General features: G+C 39.2%; 1 protein-coding gene across 13 annotated transcripts in view; it reads right to left on the reverse strand.

Moving 5' to 3' along the window:
- The window catches only part of cacna1g (calcium channel, voltage-dependent, T type, alpha 1G subunit), a 365,011-nt gene that overhangs the window by 95,359 nt on the left and 248,677 nt on the right, over window positions 1–20,975 (reverse strand). For all 13 annotated transcript variants that reach the window (XM_061908861.1, XM_061908854.1, XM_061908860.1 and 10 more), the window contains one exon: window positions 2,749–2,875. In XM_061908861.1, coding sequence (XP_061764845.1) covers window positions 2,749–2,875 — 127 coding nt within the window. The remainder of the gene's footprint in view (window positions 1–2,748; window positions 2,876–20,975) is intronic.

Below are 20,975 nucleotides of genomic sequence, written 5' to 3' on the forward strand. Positions count from 1 at the left end.
TCTGTGGTACACTGAATGGGGAGACTACTATTTAGAGTCTGTCCATGGAAATTTTCAGTACCACATGAGCTGTGCTCATATTTGACAATCGGTCGACAACACTTGCTCGCCACTGACAAACTGCAACATTCAGGGAGGTTGTGTGTGTGTGGAAGTAACAGTTGGTTCTCATGTACGATGCTTGGTTAAGGGACGTTTTTGCCTTACTTTAAAGGGAAACTGCACTTCATTATTAATTATATTATTCACAATCCCTATGTAATCAAACGACACAAGTCTTCTTTTTTATGCATTCTGACTTGTACACTGAACCAAAATATAAACCCCACACTGGTGTTTTTGCTCCCATTTTTCATGAGTTAAACTCAAAGATCTAAATCTTTTACTGTATACACAAAATACCTATTCCTCTCAAATACTGTTCACAAATCTGTCTAAATCTGTCTTAGTGACAATTTATTCTTTAACAAGGTAATCCATCCCACCTCACAGGTGTGGCATATCAAGATGCTGATTAAACAGCATGATTATTACACAGATGTGTCTTAGGCTGCCCACAGTAAAAGGCAACTCTGAAATGTGCAGTTTTATCACACAGCACAATGCCACACATGTCGCAGGTTTTGAGGGAGTTTGCAGATGGCATGATCACTGCAGGAATGTCCACCAGAGCTGTTGCTCGTGGATTAAATGGCCATTTCTCTACCATAAGCCGTCTCCAAAGGCATTTCAGAGAATTTGGCAGTAAATCCAACCGGCTTCACAACTGCAGACCACATGCAACCACACCAGCCCAGGACCTCAATATCCAGCAGGTGCACCTCCATGATCGTCTGAAACCAGTCAACCAAACAGCTGCTGCAACAATTGGTTTGAATAACCAAATCATTTCTGCACAAACTGTGTGAAACCGTCTAAGGGAAGCTCATCTGCATGCTTGTTGTTGTCGTAACCGACTTGACAGGGCGATAGTGTCTGGCACATTGGACAGATGTATTCTTCACGAATAAATCATAGTTTTCACTGTTCCGGGCAGATGGCAGAAAGTGTGTGTGGTGTCGTGTGGGATAGCTGTTTACTGATGTTGACGTTGTGAATCGAGTGTGCCGTGGTAGGAGTGGGGTTATGGTATGGGCAGGGGTGTATTATGGACAATGAACACAAGTGCAGTTTATTGATGGCATTTTGAATGCACAGAGATACAGTGACGAGATCCTATGGCCTATTGTTGTGCTATTCACCCAAAACCATCGCCTCTTGTTGCAGCACGGCCCCATGTTACAAGGATCTGTACGAACTAAAGCTGAGGAACTACTTCGAGTGACACAGAGATAGCGCAGCTTTTGCAGTTATGACATACTGTGCCGGTGAGCTGCTGCATCACCTCTGAGTTAGTGAAAGTTAATTCTAGATTATAAATCGTGTCTGGCAAATTTATGTTAGAATGTTGTGACCATAAACCAAGAATTTACTCGACTTTAAAATTCAACTTAGAACTGGAGATGGTGAGAAAGATGCCCACTTGTGACTACCTTTTTTTTTTTTTTTTTTAACCTGCGGGCGGATTTAAAATAAGTATTCATTTAAAATAGAAGATATAATCATCCCAGAGAGAGCTGACATTGTACAGTAAGGTTTTTTTTTAATGATGTTTGTTGTTTGAGTTTCTTGTTTAGCCCTTTTTAACACTTCTGGATCTGCTTATCACTAAGCTTCTAAAACGTGTAGCTTATCCTCTGTATATTCAGGCTAAAAAAAAAATAGTTCTGCATCATCATTTGTCTTAAACTAGTCACTGATGAAGTCTGCCATGATGTGTAGTAGTTGTTGTTGAAGGAAATAGCAAACATTGTGAAGTGTCTGTGAAATAAATGTACCGCTATAATGCTTAAAGTGTGCTAAATACGTAAATATTACATGTTATTATGAATGTGCCTTTTACTACAGCACATACATACATGCAGCATCCACAGTATATAAAATACTGATGGAGGTGTTTGGGTGTTTTTTTACAGCACTATAGCTGGAATGGAGTGGATGCCATTACCTCCACTGTTAGCTGACTCTTGTTAGTGTTTATTTACGAGTTAGAATGCATTAAAAAATTAAGCACGATTCCAAATAAAACGTTCAGTTGCCCCTTTAATGGGACATGATACCATAGTGTCTATGAGTGGATATTCTTCAAAAAACTGTTCTCTGTAAAGTGTAAAGCTTTAATTAATGGGCTACAGGCTATTTACACTTTCTAAATAGCGCTGTATGTCAAAATGTGTTATAGACCATTAAAACACTACTACATTATGGATATCTTTGTTCGTGTCATAAACTTAAGGTATATGTTATGAACAGAATGTAAGAACAAGATTGTACATACTTTTTGTTTATATCAAGCATCTCTGTGTTAAATATAAACCCACTTCAAGAAGTGAGCAAAAATATGAACAAAACAATAGACATCAAATCCTGTTGCTGCCGGTCAACTGTGGTGGTAACACGCGCGCATGTTTGTGTCCATCCGGAAACAAATATGTTGATTGTTGATTTTAGTCAACGATGTCGTCAAATTGTAGCACCCCTATTTGTGGTGTCTGTTTAATTCACATTCCTCTCTTAACGCCATGACTTTTTTCCTAAAAAACTTTTTCCATTACATTATTCATGTAGTCTTTTTCTTTTCCAGTGGGGCCTTAATGCTTAATGTGTTATATTATTGTGCTGTATTCTATTTTTCTCTGACTGACTTACCTGTACTCCAAGGATGCCAAATATTATGAAGAAGGCGCAGCAGATGACCACGATGTTGCCGATGGGCTTCAGTGAAGACATCAAGGTCTCCACGACCAGTTTTAGCCCTGGAGCTCGGCTGATGACACTAGAAAGCAAAAAATTATTGAATATTAGTGCAGGACATGCGGACTGGACACTGGCCGAGTTAGTGGGCGGCCGAGAATGGAGTCGGCTCTATTGGTTGCTTTGTTGGGTCTGCTCCCGTCTCTGGCCATGATCCCTCCACCCCAGCAGACGATGACTTGGAACACGATTCATAGTGTATATGTTTCTATGTAGAAGTGGCTGGTTGTATCAGCTCTGATCTTTCATCCATCCATTTTCTACCGCTTATTCCCTTTCGGGGTCGCGGGGGGCGCTGGCGCCTATCAATCAATCAATCAGTATATATCTCAGCTACAATCGGGCGGAAGGCGGGGTACACCCTGGACAAGTCACCACCTCATCGCAGTGTCTTTAATTTCCTTTATGTTCTTTGATGTTTCCCTCTTACACACATGTAAGAGGGATGTCTCCCGTCCAAAGGCAAAACCCAGTAACTCAATTTTGGTCAAAACTGAGCTGATAATAATTTTGGAGTTCCTAGGTGATATGCTTTACATTAGTGTATGCAATATTGTAATTTGTTCCGTAAGTAAGCTGTTACGTGCATGGCAGGACCTAGCAACTACCACATAACCGCGTAGATACAACAGAAAAACCTAGTATCTCAAGGGACCAATCGGAGCTTCTTTGTCAGTCGCCTTATTGTCTTTAATGAGAAATTTGCACGAATGGGGGCCGACGGTCAACCTGATTATGTGATATTATGGCACGAGGGGATATTTGGAAGATTGGCCCAGGACGTTGCAAGCACCTTCATTAAATGTATTGTTCTTGATTCTTCCCCTTGCATACCCTTTTGGGCAGATAACTGTGGAGGTCAAAATAAAAACTGGACGCTGTACACGGCTCTTGCCCAATGTGCAAACGCAGAATGGGGCCCACCCGAGATTGTGATAAAATATCTGGAGAAAGGGCACAAGTTCATGAGAGCAGATTCAATCCATGGCTCAATCGGCAAGAAAATGAAAGCTCAAGAAAACATCCATACTTTTGATGACTTTTTAGATCTTTGCAAGACAGCTAGAAGTGAGTTACTAGTTTTTGCCTTTGGACGGGAGATGTGTGCTATGGCTATGAGTTTTTTCCCCCCTTGTCCTCAGTATGGACCCTCTCTCCAGGGGGCCCAGGCTTAGTTCGATCTTATTTGTTCTCCCCTCCCCCATTGTTTACCTGTATCTCACCTTTTTTGTAAGGGGCGCCGGAAGTTGGCTGACCCGTCAGTGATCCTGTTCTGTTTCCCTGTAATGTTTGTCTAATCTTGAATGGGATTGTGCTGAAAATTTAAATTTCCCCTCGGGGATTAATAATGTATTTCTGATTCTGATTCTGAAGACAGATTTTACAGAGGAAAGATGAAGCACAGCTCGTCAACCCTATCTGACTCTTTTGTCAAAACTCTAAGCACAGAATGACACAAACAATGCATGTTTTTTTCACATTGGCAAAGCAGATCTTGTAGATAAAAATGACCCAAGTCTAGGATTACAGAATGAACCCCGAAAAGAATAAGCACTGAAGGGCCTGTTTAATGCTGAAAGCAATGGCACTTATTTTATAGATATGGCCTTAAATTACATCGACAGAAAACCCCCCCAAATATTCACAGTAGTGATTTTAGAATTGTTTTTTAACAGGTTTCAGGACATTTTGGAACGGCCACTTTTAGATCCAAAATGTAGGCGGGATCACCTACAGAAAACAGGGGGCAATTTCATATTGCTTACATACTGTATGTGTTTTAGAAGGATTCTAATCCAGAAGCATGACATTTTCACTCAAAATTTTAAGGAAATATAAAACATGTCTGCCAGATGCACTGGTGAAGGTTGTAACAATAAAACTAAAGAGTGGCTCAGTCTGCATACATTACATAAAAGTGTGGAAATATGAAGAAAAATCTGGCTCTTTGCAGGCAAATTGACTGAAACTAAATGGAACGGACCAAGCCAAAGGGGTGTAATTTAAAGCAATCATTTTAATGATTCGGACTTTGAAGACGAAACGTGTTAGTTGGAATTTGAATGAAAAAATGAAAAAGACTCTAGCCAAATGCAATACTGCAAATTACGAGCAAACATAAGGGGAAAAATACTGAGTCTGACCAAAAAACAAATATGTAATTAAATGATTAAAATAATAGTTTTACATGACTCTATCCACACTGTCTATGCGAGGAAACGGGCTCCAGTACTCTCCCGTCCAAAGGCAAAACCTAGTAACTCACGTCTATCTGATTTTAAGAAAACAAAGGAAAACCAATCTATCTTGATGCTGTCTTACAAAGATCAACAAAGTCATCAAACGTATAGATGTTTTCTTGAGTTTTCATTTTCTTGCTGATTGAGCCATGGATTGAATCTGCTCTCATGAACGTGTGCCCTTTCTCCAGATATTTTATCACAATCTCGGGTGGGCCCCATTCTGCGTTTGCACATTGGGCAAGAGCCGTGTACAGCGTCCAGTTTTTATTTTGACCTCCACAGTTAACTGCCCAAAAGAGTATGCAAGGGGAAGAATCAAGAACAATACATTTAATGAAGGCGCTTGCAACGTCCTGGGCCAATCTTCCAAATATCCCCTCGTGCCATAATATCACATAGTCAGGTTGACCGTCGGCCCCCATTCGTGCAAATGTCTCGTTAAAGACAATAAGGCGACTGACAAAGAAGCTCCGATTGGTCCCTTGAGATACTAGGTTTTTCTGTTGTATCTACACGGTTATGTGGTAGTTGCTAGGTCCTGCCATGCACGTAACAGCTTACTTACGGAACAAATTACAATATCGCATACACTAGTGTAAAGCATATCACCTAGGAACTCCAAAATTATTATCAGCTCAGTTTTGACCAACATTGAGTTACTGGGTTTTGCCTTTGGACGGGAGTACTGTGATAGTGAGTCTGGTGATGGAAAGGGGCTGTTTCAAGCACAATCTTCCAAAATACTAACTGATTTTATGGTAAATGACTGACGGATTCATTTTCACGAGCAAAATATACATAAAGCCTCCCAGGGTAGGTATTCGGGGCATGACCGACTGTTAGGACACCACGGTTAAGACTCAGGACACTTTCGAGAGACTGTATCTTTCAACTGGCCTTGGGAACGCCTTGGGATCAACCTAAGAAACCACCATAATGACCAACATTAATATACAGTAGTAGTAGTAGTAATAACAAGGCATAGGTTTTATTTAACAATTTATTTATTATTTTTGGCCATTGTAACACTACACACTGTTTGAATATTTAATAAAGTGATTATTTGGAGGGAGCCTGTGTACTACAGTTTGAGAATATGTACTTTAAGCAAGGCAGAACTAAGACAAACTCACATTTGACAGCATGTACCAAAAGTCTTGTTTGTTTGCCTAGTGAGTGCTCTAATCAGGGTTCAAGCATGGTACACTTTCCTAGCATCAACACCATTAGAAGAAGTGGGCCTGGGGCTCGCCCCAAGTGTTCCTGGGCACACACCAAAGCATCCAACTTGGGCATGTTGAATAATTAATACAACTGTTCCTGCGTCTGCCGCCTGGTTTATTACTAATAAACAAAATGACTGCAAATAAACCAAAAATGAGGAATATTATTATTTCATGAAGTGATGGCACATGCACATGTACTGAAGCCAGAGTGAGTGCAGAGCAGTGCAACTGCAGGACAACTGGCTTGACAGGGACAAAAGCCAGTTATGATGGAACTGCCTTGGTGCAATTGCATCGTCGGTATGGGACAGGAGTGAACAGGTCTGTTTGAAAAACAACTTGAAGGATGTATTGTAAGTGCGTAACAGAATAAGGGTCTACCACGTAGTTTAAGACTAGCTGCTTTTAAATAATAATATTATTTGTTTAACAGAGAGAAATATGAATCTATGCCAATATGATCAATTCATTATAAGCCACAGTAAAAAGGCCTGCAGAAATAACTGCTGACTAAATTGAAGACATAGAAGGTTCACAGTACAAACCACCATGTCTACGTGCCACAAACACAGTGGCTGGAGCTTTACAAATTAAATAATGCAAACATTTTTGCAATCAGAAGAAAATAAAAGCACAACATATTGTGGATGCAGAAGCACCTTTTCAGAGACTTGTCGATAGAAGCAAGACAAAGACACAAAGAAAGAGAAAAAAAAATACAGTACACAGGAAGAAAAAAAGGTGGTAGGGTTGCTAATCTGTGCTGCATTTTCCTTCCAGTCTTTGGTCTATAGCATGTTCTCCCATGAGCAGACAGTTGAGTGAAAGAATAATCAATACCACATTAAGCGAGGGCATGAGATAATAAGGGGCCGGTGCTGACCAAGGCCACTGATCGATAACACTGACCAGAGAGTAAGCATCCAACGGCTGCACCTCATAAGTTTATGCCTCACTGTCTCACTTGAAATTCCTTTGAATATCTCGTTAGAACGCAGTACTGCTGCGTGTCAACAACTCTATCTCTTTTGCATTAAATCATTTTGATCACCCAGTTAATTTCATTCTTTACCTAGGCAAAGTCTGTATTCACCTATTGCTTTGCCATTACCAGGTAGAAAAATAAATTCTGTTTACTAGTAATATACCAGGCGGCAGACGCAAAAACACTTTATTAAAGTTAAATTAAAGTACCAATGATTGTCACACACACACTAGGTGTGGTGAAATTTGTCCTCTGCATTTGACCCATCCCCTTGATCACCCCCTGGGAAGTGAGGAGAGCAGTGGGCAGCAGAGGTGCCGCGCCCGGGAATCATTTATGGTGATTTAACCCCCAATTCCAACCCTTGATGCTGAGTGCCAAGCAGGGAGGCAATGGGTCCCATTTTTTTTATAGTCTTTGGTATGACTCGGCCGGGTTTTGAACTCACAACCTACCCTACACTCTAACCCATGGGTGTCAAACTCTGGCCCGCGGGCCAATTCTGGCCCGCCATGTAATATAATTTGGCCCTTGAAACAATATCAATTTAGCAATAGAGCTGGCCCGCCGGTGTTATACAGCGTCGGTGCCGCTGTAACACCACATTCACCGCTAATACTCATCATACTTGCCAACCCTCCTAATTTTCCCAGTAGACTCCCGAAGTTCAGTGCCCCTCCCGAAAATCTCCCGGGGCAACCATTCTCCCAAATTTCTACCGATTTCCACCTGGACAACTATATTGGGGGCGTGCATTTAAGTCACTGCCTTTAGCGTTCTCTGAAACCTGTCGTCACGTCCGCTTTTCCTCCATACTAACAGCGTGTCACATAATATTTGTGGCTTTTACACACATGCACAAGTGAATGCAAGGCATACTTGGTCAACAGCCATACAGGTCACACTGAGGGTGGCCGTATAAACAACTTTAGCACTGTTACAAATATGCACCACATTGTGAACCCACACCAAACAAGAATGACAAACACATTTCGGGTGAACATCCGCACCGTAACACAACAGAACAAATACCCAGAAACCCTTGCAGCACTAACTCTTCCAGGAAACTTCCAGTAAACTGACCAATAATTAACATTTTATTCATGCATTTTCTCTTGCTACTTCAAGGCTTGAATGTTTGGTTCATTCATTATTATTTTATTTTCAAATGTATTATTAGCTTGTGAAAAAAAAATTATATTTACCTCAGAAGATTGCAAATAGAAAAAAAGGCATACCATTTTTATTTAAATTTTATTTGATATGCCATTGATATTTTTTTAATTATTATTATTATTATTTGAAACTGGATTTTGCATGTCACTAAAGTTATATAAGCCTTGCTTGTTCAATATTTAATGCAAAACTTGTTTGGGTCCCTATTAAAAAGGTTAATTTGTTCAACCTTGGCCCGCGGCTTTGTTCCGTTTAAAATTTTGGCCCACTCTGTATGTGAGTTTTAAATTCCCAGGACTGATGCGCAGCCCAAACAGGTACCACAAGGTAAGAAAAGTCGTTTTTGCGGAATAAGGGATAAGCGGTAGAAAATGGATGGATGGAAGTCCCCTTTAACTCCAACACTAAATACGATGTTATAAAAGTTCATATAAACATATTTATTTTGGTCAAAGTTCAGTAATAAGGTTGTTTGAAACAAATTAGGAATGTGTAACACAACTTACAACCCCTTGCATAAATGCAAAATGACAAACCCAAAATGGAGCACTCAAATTGTCAACAAAGCCCACGTTTATGCATTCACACACAGAGACAAAATTTGGGAACGAGGATGAGGTGATTGAAGAAAGGTGCAAATATGTTACATCTAGTTGGACTAAGTTACAGTAGGAAGGTGATTCACATGGCCCCTTCGTCACGGTTTACCTGACACATGAACCGTGATGCATTGTGGAGTACCCTATCCACTTTGGCTGCCATTCGGCAGTAGATTGTTGGATTAATTAATCAAAAAGAATATGATATACAAAAATTCAAACAATCAGAAACAAGTGAACATGTCTCTATACATTTACCTGACACATGAAACAAGACAAATTGGGGGACTACAATAGACTAGACTAACACCCTCCCCCCCATCACATCCCACTTCCCCGGATTGTAAATAATCAAATATAAATAATCAAATGTATATACTTGTTCTTATGCTTTCTGAGCTCACTATGTTCACTGCTCGCTGTACATATCCTACGAAGTCAGCCCTACACTGTTTCAATGTCCATTTCTTAGATGTTATGTTTAATGATGACTGAAGTGCTGATATCAACCAAACCTACCCGCCCCCTCCACATCCGACCCCCGAATTGTAAATAATGTAAATAATTCAATGTATATATTCTGATGATTAACTTGTGTGATGACTGTATTATGCTGATATTATATATTTGCAACATGAATTGATAACGTGGACCCCGACTTAAACAAGTTGAAAAACTTGTTCAGGTGTTACCATTTAGTGGTCAATTGTACGGAATATGTACTGTACTGTGCAATCTACCAATAAAAGTCTCAATCAATCAATCAATCAATCAATCAATCAATCAATCAATCAAACAAACCCTATCCACTTTAAATGGCAGTAGAGTGTTGAATACCTTAAAATGTGTTTAGTGGCAACTCCATTCTTTGACCACAGCATCAGTTGCTATGTAGAGTGACGCTTTCCATCACTTTCAGCAGACTGCATTGCAAAATGATTAACACCCTCACCTTCATCTCATGTGAGCTTCACCCAAGAACGGGGCACTATGACTCCCTTCCCTACTGTTTGTACATAGATACTGTATATTTAGAAATATGGTTATTTTCACTTTTGCCTAATTTAGCACATAACTGTGGTGCATTCAAGGAGCCTGGATTAAATTTTGAAACAGAGTCACTAGTTTTCAAAGACGGGAGGCTTAAACCCCGATATATGCACTAACAATCATAATAATGAAGCAATATTATGAGAATTATTATCCACCAATTTCCCATACAATATTTTGGAGACATGACCAGTTACATGCTGCTTACAAAATCTTGATGCTTTTACATGTGTTCCAAAGAGCTAATGTCCACCAAATCAAACCAATAATATTTTTTTTTTTTTAGTGCATGTAAACATTCTGAGTGTGCGTATGTAGGCCGGTGACATTAGATTAGAAGCCCTTCAGGAATCCAATAATGATGGTAAATGAGTTTTAAGTTACATTAGTAAATAACATATACATAAATATACATTCACAGTACAAACAAACATACATGTACTGTACATATACATTTACTGTACAAACATCCATAAACACATTTCGTTCATATACAAGTACATACGTACACTCATGTACATAATCGCGTTTCATCAAACATATATCAACGTTGTTGCACTACGGTAAACTGGGTAACACATGGCATATTGACAGAGCTTAACCCATTGTTACTATAACAATCTACAAGATTAATGTAGATTGCCTCTCTCTCTTCCCCTCCATCTTTCGGTATTCCTTTTTTTTTAAATTATTATTATTATTTTTTTTATTATCTCTCTAGCTATCATTATGATAATATAAATACATTTAATAAAGTCAAATTCAAATAAGGCACCAAGAGAAGTATCCTGCACTTTTGTAAAGTAAATCTGAACAGCTGATATGGGCATTTACATCAACTATATGATTTGCCTGAGAAGCTGGACAGGACAAAAAAAAAAAGTAAATAATAAGAAATATTAAAGACTAAAATGAGTCCAATTAAAAATGCTGCAAATGAAACATTCTGCAGATAAACGCTGCATGATCAAAAAGAAAATGCGACACAAGCACTTTCAAAGTTCATGGAACAAATGTAAGTAACCATGAACGGAATTGCAGCCTTTTGAGAGCTATTTGAATAAATAGCTCGTATCTCATTTCAATACCTTCCATCCACCTCAACCTCTATGCATAACTCCCTGTACAATTTCATAATAATGCACAGTGCGCCCTTCTTTTGTGTGTCGAACCAAAAAAAAAAAAAAAAAGCAAGGAAGAGCCTGCTGGTACCCACAACACCTGCATGCACTTTATTATCTACTCTAGCAGCACATTCCTCACATCAAAAATGAGAACAACAAGTAGGGCAATAAGTGGCAGGCTTGCTCCCACAGTGTAAACACTGGTGTAATTAAGGGACTCAGGAAGATAGAAATAAGAGAGGGAGGAGAGGAGGGATGGTGAGTTGTGTTGGTATACAGAGAATAAAAAATGAAGCAGATGCTATCCTCCTACTTTTTTCCCCTAAAACTTTTTTCTTGATCAACTTCCTTCTGTTGACAACTGAGACGACCGCCTTCCCTCGGCTGACACACCTCAGCGCTACGATGTTCTTGCACGTGCTACTGGATGAGGAACATTCAATTTGGGTGTCACACGAGCACAATGGAAAAACAACAAAAAGTTAATTCTGCAGTGAGATAACTGGCGGTAGTCGCTGCAGTCCAAAACATAAACCAGAAAAGGCATTAACCATCTGGTGGAAGCCTGGGGCTAACTACATCATCAAGAAGTGAGGGATGAGTTGAGTGACTGAGCCAACAGGAGTGAACAGCAGGGAATAATGGCGAAAGTAACTTTTTACGCAGCACTCGATGCCCCAAAACACTACAAAGGGGTTCAGATCAACTAGCTTAAGTGACATCTGAGAGAACTAATAATGGATATAGAGTGGTAACCTATTAGTAATCTGCTCCAAAAAGTAAAACAGGCAATTTTTACCATTACAAATAATGCAAATCCAATTAAACAGTTCCAGACACAGGTTATCCCCAGGTTTTCAATACAGCTACTTTAATGTTCTTTAGAACCGTTTAAATCCCACTTGACAAAAAAAAGAAAGAAAAAAAGTCACATAGCTTGTGTCATGAAGCTTACGTACGCAAAATGTTTGGTTCCTCTCCCTACGTACCCTCACGCACATCTGTACCTGCTAGAGATGCGCGGTTTGCGGTCTCATCCGCGGAGTCCGCGGATAAACCGCGGGTCGGGCGGTTGACATGACGAAAAAATAGATTTTAATTAGATTCGGGCGGGTGGCGGTTGAACCATCCGGAAATATTTGATATGCATGGTTCTGAGATCGGTATCCTTTGCCATTCAAAGAGCCATTTAAGACCCGTGTCATTAAGCGAAGAAGACAATAAGAGACGTTATTATTCTCCTGAATGACTGCCGGCAGTCACCCAGATAATAAATATTAGGGCGTGCTATGAAGCCATTGGCATCTGCTTGTCAGTCCAGCATCATGTTGTGTGTGGCTTCCGCTGTAACACACACACAACTGCAAGGCATACTGGGTGACACAGAGTACACTAATGGTTGTGATATAAACAATTGTAACACTCTTAGTAATATGCGCCACGCTGTGAAGCCACACCAATTAAGAACGACAAACACATTTCGGGAGAACATCCTCACAGTAACAAAACATAAACGCAACACAACTACCCAGAATCCTTTGTATTCATGACTCATCCTGACTATTTTATAGACCGCGCTAGCAGCAAACCCTGCCACCTCCCCACCCCCCACCCCCCGTGCGTCGGTAAGGTGGGCGGGATTGGGGGTGCGGGGGTGTAAAATATATTCAGGAATTGTCACGGATACAAAGGATTATGGGTATTGGTTGTGTTGCGTTTATGTTGTGTTACTGTGAGGATGTTCTCCCGAAATGTGTTCGTCAATCTTGTATTGTGTGGCTTCATAGCGTGGCGCATATTAGTAAGTGTTAAAGTTGTTTATATCACAACCATCAGTGTACTCTGTATCACCCAGTATGCCTTTCAGTCTTGTACGTGTAATTGCGGAAGCTGTACACAACATGTTGCTGGACTAACAATCGGTTTGTACATGTTGTTGAAAGTGTCAAAGGCAATGGCTTCACATCACACACTTATTCTTGTCATCAGGATGAACGCTATTGGATAGTCGCGAGAACGTTAGCGGCTCCAATTGTCTTCATTACTCTGTGAAACGGGTTTAAATAGCTCTGTGAGTGGTAAAGGCGGCCGACCTCTGATGTATTTCAGCGGGCGGTTGGCGGGCGGGTACGATCCTGATAAAATGTTGGTTCGGGTGTACTGCGGGTGGATGACGACTTTGGTGATGCGGATGCGGATGATATAATTGCCTATCCGCGCATCTCTATTACCTGCACATACCAAAAAAATCAGGCTTTGCATTGGCGATTACTAATGATGACAAAGAAAAACAAGAAGCTTATCAAAACCTTCTAGGAATTGTTCTGGTTCTTTATTGGTTCTCTTATCAATTCTTATTTGGGGAAAAAAGGAGGACAAAAAAGGTGGATTAGCATCAATTATGTTTGGTTTAGTTGTTATATGACCTTACAAAGCCAATAGTGAGGTCTTAACAGCCACATATATAGCATTAGAAAAAAGTATGTTTTTGAAAAGAAATATAACAAAATTATATTTTTCTGGATAATTAAAACATCCATCCATCCATCCATTTTCTACCGCTTATTCCCTTTCGGGGTCGCGGGGGGCGCTGGCGCCTATCTCAGCTACAATCGGGCGGAAGGCAGGGTACACCCTGGACAAGTCGCCACCTCATCGCAGGGCCAACACAGATAGACAACATTCACACTCACATTCACACAAAAAAATAATTATACAAGAATGTAACATTTAGCAACATTTTCAAAATACCGTATTTCCTTGAAATGCCGCCGGGGCGCAAATTATTTTAAAACCTCTTCTCACTCCTGCGCTTACCAAAGGCATGCGGTAAAAGTATGCATGCGCTACTTATTTTAAAACCTCTTCTCACTCCGGCACTTACCAAAAGTATGCAGTAAACATTTGAATGTGATGTACGCTTGGACCTTAAATCCTACTGAATAGCTCTTAATCTTCTTCCCTTTATGCAATTTCAAATTACCGGTATTGAAATCAGCCTCCTCCATTTTGAAAATGATGACAGGGGAAGTGTCACTCGTGACGGCACGAGTTTGACCAGGCGGTAATATTAAGCATGCGCTAATTATTTTGGGAAGCAAGTTCAAGGCAGGCGCATACTATGTGCCCTGCGGCCATTCAAGGAAATACGGTAATTAAGAATATTTGTTAACTCCCTAGAAAATATACTGGTAAAAGTAAAAAAAAATAGAATTTTGTGAAAACATAAGCTCATAACATGCAACTCAAGATATCTCAAACCTGATTTTGATATATGTTTTATCATTATGGCTTAGAGCTTCAGAAAACCTTTGATTGCCAAACAAAACAAACACTGTAAGCCACAATCATCGAAATTATAATAAATAAAGGCGTGTCCGTCCTCGTTTTGCATGTAATGAATTAATATAAGTCATTACATTCAACTTCAGATAATATATATCTGAAGTTGAATTGCTGGCATGAATGGACTTATACACAATGTTCTGATGTTTTTAGTTTTATCTGTGTATTATAATGACTGAGTGAATATGTGTTTGAAGGAAAACATGCAACTTTTCTCGGACTAGAAGTGAACATTCACCCACTGAAAAATCAGGAGCACTGTGGCAAATAAGTGCTAACTTTTGACCACAAACTCCCGTTGCTCAGGACATTTATATACAGAATCTGTCTCTGGTCATGTTCATCTAAATGAGAAGGTGTTCATTTCAATTTATTAGGTAATAGCACTAACCTTACATGTGGTGTTAGTTAGTACTTGCTGTATTTACACAGGACTACTGCTGCTGGCATGAGATCAGGCTACGGAGCGGTTGAAAAACATGACATTCATTTAAAGTTATTGCGTGTGTTGTATTGGTTGTATTGTATTGCTGTGTGATGTCATTACTGTTCGCAAAGTTTGTTAAGGGAATCATTTGAAAAATTGGCAAGCTATTCCAAGTAATTGATCCACTGGGAAACGGTTCTAAATAAGAAACGGTTTTGGATTCCCATTCGTACTTCCCACATCCTAAAAGACATCAGAAAGAAAATTTCCATCAAAGACAAAACAAACAAACATATAATATGATGGTCTATATACTTTTTTAAATTTTCCTTTGTTATCCCTTGAACCTGTTACATGTTTCTTTTGTTCATTATTTCCTCATGGTCATTGTGTTTAAATGTCTTAATTACTGTTTGAAAATTACACAGGAAAATATTTTTATGTACATACAGTAGGGAAAGGAAGTCATATGGCCCCCTCCCTGAGTGGATCTCACGAGAGAGGTAGGAGAGGGTGCTAATCATTTTGCAATGCAGTCTGCTGAAAATGATGGAAAGCACAACTCTACATAGCAACTGACGCTGTGGTCAATGTTGGAATTACCGCAAAACACATTTATACATATTCAAACCTCTACTGCCGTTTGGCGGCTAAAGTACCACCCAATTTGTCACGTTTCATGTGTCAAGTAAATGTATAGAGACAGGTTTATGTTATGATTGTTTGAATTTTGTGTATTATACTCTTGTTTATATATAGATAGTGTCACACTGTGGTGAGGGCAGTCTTGTCTTGGTTTTTCTGTCTTGTGATTCACGTGTTTTATTTCAAAATGCTACCCTCGTGTTTCAGATCACGGGCCCTTCCTCTTGTGTCACCAGTCTGACGTCATCCCTGATCCCTGATTGTTTCCACCTGTTTCCCATCATTCCCATATCCTATTTAAGAGCACGCCTCCTTTTGTCCTGTGCCAGATTGTCTCGTCTATCGTGCCTTTCTAGCATCCATGTCCATGTCCTTGAATACCTCCTTGTCTTGCTCCTGTTTTCCTGGTTCCCCCTTTTTGGATCAAGCAGTTTTTGCTGTAATTTTGAGTTTACTTTTTCCTCCTTTTAGCGTCCTTGGTTATCCTTCGTCTACCTCATTGGGGAGTTTTTGTTTTTCCAAATTTCGGATTTATTGATTCAGTGATTTTTTTGTTATTTATAGTTAGTGTATATATATATAGGTCGTTTGGTGTTTTTTCCTCCTGTTGGAGCGCTTTTCGTTTATTCTTATTGATATTCCTTTTTTTGTTAGAATTTCCTTAGATTAGTATTCCTCCCTATTTTTGTGGAGTGATTTTGAGTTAATTGTTTATCCTCGGAATTATTTTTCTGCGTTTTGATTATTCTGCGAAAAACTTTTTGCATAGGTGTAAAAAGTTGTTTCAAAATAAAAGCTTTATTTTTTGAACTTCCTCTCTGCATCTGGGTCCTCTCCTTACTCCGAGTCCTAACAGATAGTAAAAGAAGGGAGCTGTGATTGGTCAGCCCACCTTTGTGAACGTCTCTCGGTTTGGAAGCAATGTGCACCTTAAAAGTAGAATGGACTGCACAATAACCAAGATGGTATACAAAAACCTGGGCAACATTTCTGATGAGAATTTTACAAAAAGTGGGGGAAATAAAACCTGAGGTGCTACTGTACTGAGTTTAATGTTCAGAAGATGGAGGGGTTCAAATATCCGTGGTGGGTTTTCTCCCGAGGTACTCCAGCTTCCTCCTACATGATCCCAACATGCAAACTAGGTTATGGGAGAATCTAAAGTGTCTATAGATGTGTTTGTTTATACTGTATGTGCCTTGTGATTGGCCGGCGACCAGTAGAGGGTGTACCCTGCCTTTCGCTCAAAGCCAGCTGGGATAGGCTTCAGCTCACCTGTGACCATAATGAGGACATGCGGGATAGAAAATGGATGAACGGATAAGTTCCCTGGGCTTAGGATGGGCTTTCTTGGCTCCTCTGTCGATAGGATGTAGGCAGTGTTCCGTGACATGCGTCCACTTGGTAACAACTTGGAAACATGGTTCTAATTCCAAACAACTTAGTCCTTCACCCGTAGGCTTGATGAGTGACATGAGAAGTGTGTGTTTGTGTTTACTTAAAGCAGGTGCATCATACTGTCAATAACAGACAGGTGCAGATAAACATATGCATGTACAAAGAGTCTATTTCAAAAACTAGAAAGATACCTTACAATGCGAGATGTGAAAGGCACGTTAGTTGATTACAGATTCTTAAACTAGGTTCTGGGCACCCTAGGGACCTGCTTGCCTAATGCTAAGGTTTTTTTTGTTTTTTTTTTGCCAAAACTTAAATCATGACATATTGTTAAAGTGCCTAACTATGAACATAAACCCATCCATTTCTACCACTTGTCTCTATCTGGGTTGCGGGTGTGCTGGAGCTTATCCCAGCTGCAATTTGGCAGAAGACAAAGTACACCCTAAACAAGTGTCCACCTCATCGCAGGGCCAACACAGATAGACACCAATAGGCCATTACAATAGTGTTGTGTCGTTCCCGAACGATTCGTTCGAACGAACACATCTTTTGAGTGAACGTACTGAACCGAATCACTTCATGAACTGATTCGTTCCTTTCTCAGTTCAGTCGAGCTCCACCGCGACCATGCCGGTATGAGTGGAACTGGCACATTCTGTGACTCACTGAAACCTCGACGTCGGCGAACGACGCAGCCAGCTACTCATCATGGGGGTGGAGAGAGGGACTGAGAGAACGATTCATTCACCGCGGATTAACGACATGAATCACTCATTGAACGACAACGCTCTCACTCTCTGCTCTGCTTGCCCCAATGCCGAGAGTGATTCTCCTCCCGTGGCGAGGATATGTTTAATGCCATTGGCATCCGTTCTCCATTCATTCTCCAAGCTAACGGCTAACGTTGACTCAAGCCACATGAAAACAAACACACACACGCGCCCCGTCCCCATTATCTCAACAAATAACATTTTTATTGCATATTTAAGTTGATATTTCCATTTTTTATATTTTTAAATGTAAGCTACAGAAATTTTAGTTTTTATGTTAGCATTTCTGACACTTGGTTTAATATTCGTTTGGTTTTATTTAAGGTAGCTTTTTTATTTTCCTTTTGTTTCCACATTTAAGTTGATATTTTCTTTGTTATATTTTTAAACGTAGGCTACAGAACATTTAGTTTTTATGTTGGCATTTCTGGCTCGCAATTTATTTGTTTTATTTTGAAGGTATTTATTTTATTTTTGTTTGCATATTTAAGTTTACATTATCTTTGCTACAGAACATTTAGTTTTTATGTTGGCATTTGTTAAGGGTTTCTTAATTTAATATTTGTTTTTGCAGAGAATGATTCACGTCTGTCGCCCTCTGGCCTACAGAACTGTAGCTGAGTGATTCACGAACCTACAAGAACCGACTGGTTGTCGCTGAGGACGTGAATCATGTTCGCGCTGCACTCACTCAGTCATTCAGAATCACGACTCACGATTCATGAACCTACTGACACAGAGAACTGACTGTGTCGTGGAGGAGGACGTCACATTGAGGATCTCGTTCAGTCACTGTGCGCGTCGTTCATTGGGTGCTGAGGGCTTGTGTCGTTTGCGAACTGACACACACCGAGATCTGCCGTTGGGGCAGCTGTTACTGACTGACTCATGATTCGCCGACCTGCACACAGAACTGCTGCTGCAGAAGTGATTCGGTGAACACATTTTTTGAACAAATCAATTCAAGGAACAGATTCTAGTGATTCAGTACAGTCAAAAGAACTGCCAATCCCATCACTACAATACAGCAAACATTCTAAGCCAACAACTCTCTCTTTGTGGGTCAGTGAATTATGTACATTTCATTGTAAATTATTAAAAAGAAATCACTCTCATTCAACACTGGGGGACGGCGTTTCGCATTTGGGAGATTGGCTGTGCCAGCCACCTGAGGATTCTTGGTTCAATCCCCGGCTTATACCACCCTTGGCACACCCGTTTTGTCCTTGAGCAAGACGCTCCACCTTTGCTCCTGATGCATCGTGGTTAGGGCCTTGTATCTGTGTGTAAATGTGTGTGTGTGAATGGGTGAATGTTGAAATAGTGTCAAAGCGCTTTGAGTGCCTTGAAGGTAGAAAAGCTATACAAGTTTAACCCATTTACCATTATCTTAAAGTATTTGAAGGTTTAACGATTAAGTGTCCTTTAAAGCGTTTTTTAAAACCAAGGTGGTGAATTTTGACTGCTCTACTCTCATTGTTAATAATAGTAATGGTTTTATAATGTTTTGAACATGCATTCGGTGCGAAGTGGAATTCAATGTTAGAGCCGCAATTCCACATGTTTTAAGCAGCAGAGCTTATTTAATCCTAACCCTTCTCAGTTTAACTCCAATTACAAATACATTCACTTCCTGTAATCAATTTTTACCATTTTTTTAGCTTCTGTATGTTTCTCCTGAAAAGAATGCAGTAATGTTGTCTAAAAATAATACTAACTTTAGTTTCTAATTTATTAATAAGCTGAACAGTTTTGGTCCCACTATTGACCATTGGGGTACTCCATAAGATATATTTAAGCATACAGATGCATATTATCCTGTCTTTACTTATTTGCTTCTTATTAATAATTGTATTATTTTGGATTTGTAACTTATTTAATCCTAACCCTTCTCAGTTTCACTACAATTACGAATACATTCACTTCCTGTATTTAATTTTTACCATTAACCTATTATTGGTGAATGTAATAGTAGAGTTCCGTTTATAGTTAGCTATATTCCGTAAAAACAAATTAAGCATATAAACATTACTAAATATAAGAATAAACAAATACTGTATGTAAGTAAATTGGTAATATTGGTAACACATTAATATGTAATAGGTGTTAGATGAGCTCGAGCTGCAAGAGAGTGTACGAACAGTACATTTTATTTTTGTGATATAATATATTAATGAAAAAAGGGGTTTATATGTTTTAATTTCTAATGTGATTACTTTTATTAGCTTCTGTGTGTTTCTCCTGAAAAGAATGCAGTAATGTCGTCTAAAGATAATACTAACTTTAGTGTCTAATTTACCAATAAGCTGAACAGTTTTGGTCCCAGTATTGACCCTTGGGGTACTACACAAGATATATTTAAGCATACAGATGCATATTCTTCTGTCTTTACTTATTTGCTTCTTATTAATAATTGTATTCTTTTGGCTTTGTAACTTATTTAATCCTAACCCTTCTCAGTTTCACTGCAATTACGAATACATTCACTTCCTGTAATCAGTTTTTACCATTAACCAATTATTGGTGTATATAATAGTAGAGTTCCGTTTATAGTTAGCTATATTCTGTAATATAAATTAAGCATATAAACATTACTAAATATATGAATAAACAAATACTGTATGTAAGTAAATTGGTAATATTGGAAACACATTAATATGTAATAGGTGTTAGATGAGCATGAGCTGCAAGACAGTGTAGGGACACTACATTTTATTTTTGTACGATATATATGAAAAAAGGGGTTTTTATGTTTTAATTTCTAATGTGATTACTTTTATTAGCTTCTGTGTGTTTCTCCTGAAAAGAATGCAGCAATGTTGTTTAAAAATAATACTAACTTTAGTTTCTAATTTACTAATAAGCTGAACAGTTTTCGTCCCAGTATACTCCACAAAATATATTTAAGCATACAGATGCATATTTTCCTGTCTTTACTTTTTTGCTTCTTATTAATAATTGTATTCTTTTGGATTTGTAACTTAAGAATTAAAAATAATTCAGGTCAATTTCTAGGAAACAGGACTGAAATATTCAGGTTGAAAAATCTATAATTGACACCTAGGTGACATTGTGACTTATAAGGGAATTCTAAATGAATAGTTAATAGCACAAAAGTTGCATTCACTTGG

Source organism: Nerophis ophidion, linkage group LG08, assembly GCF_033978795.1.
Source record: "Nerophis ophidion isolate RoL-2023_Sa linkage group LG08, RoL_Noph_v1.0, whole genome shotgun sequence".
NCBI lineage: Eukaryota > Metazoa > Chordata > Actinopteri > Syngnathiformes > Syngnathidae > Nerophis > Nerophis ophidion.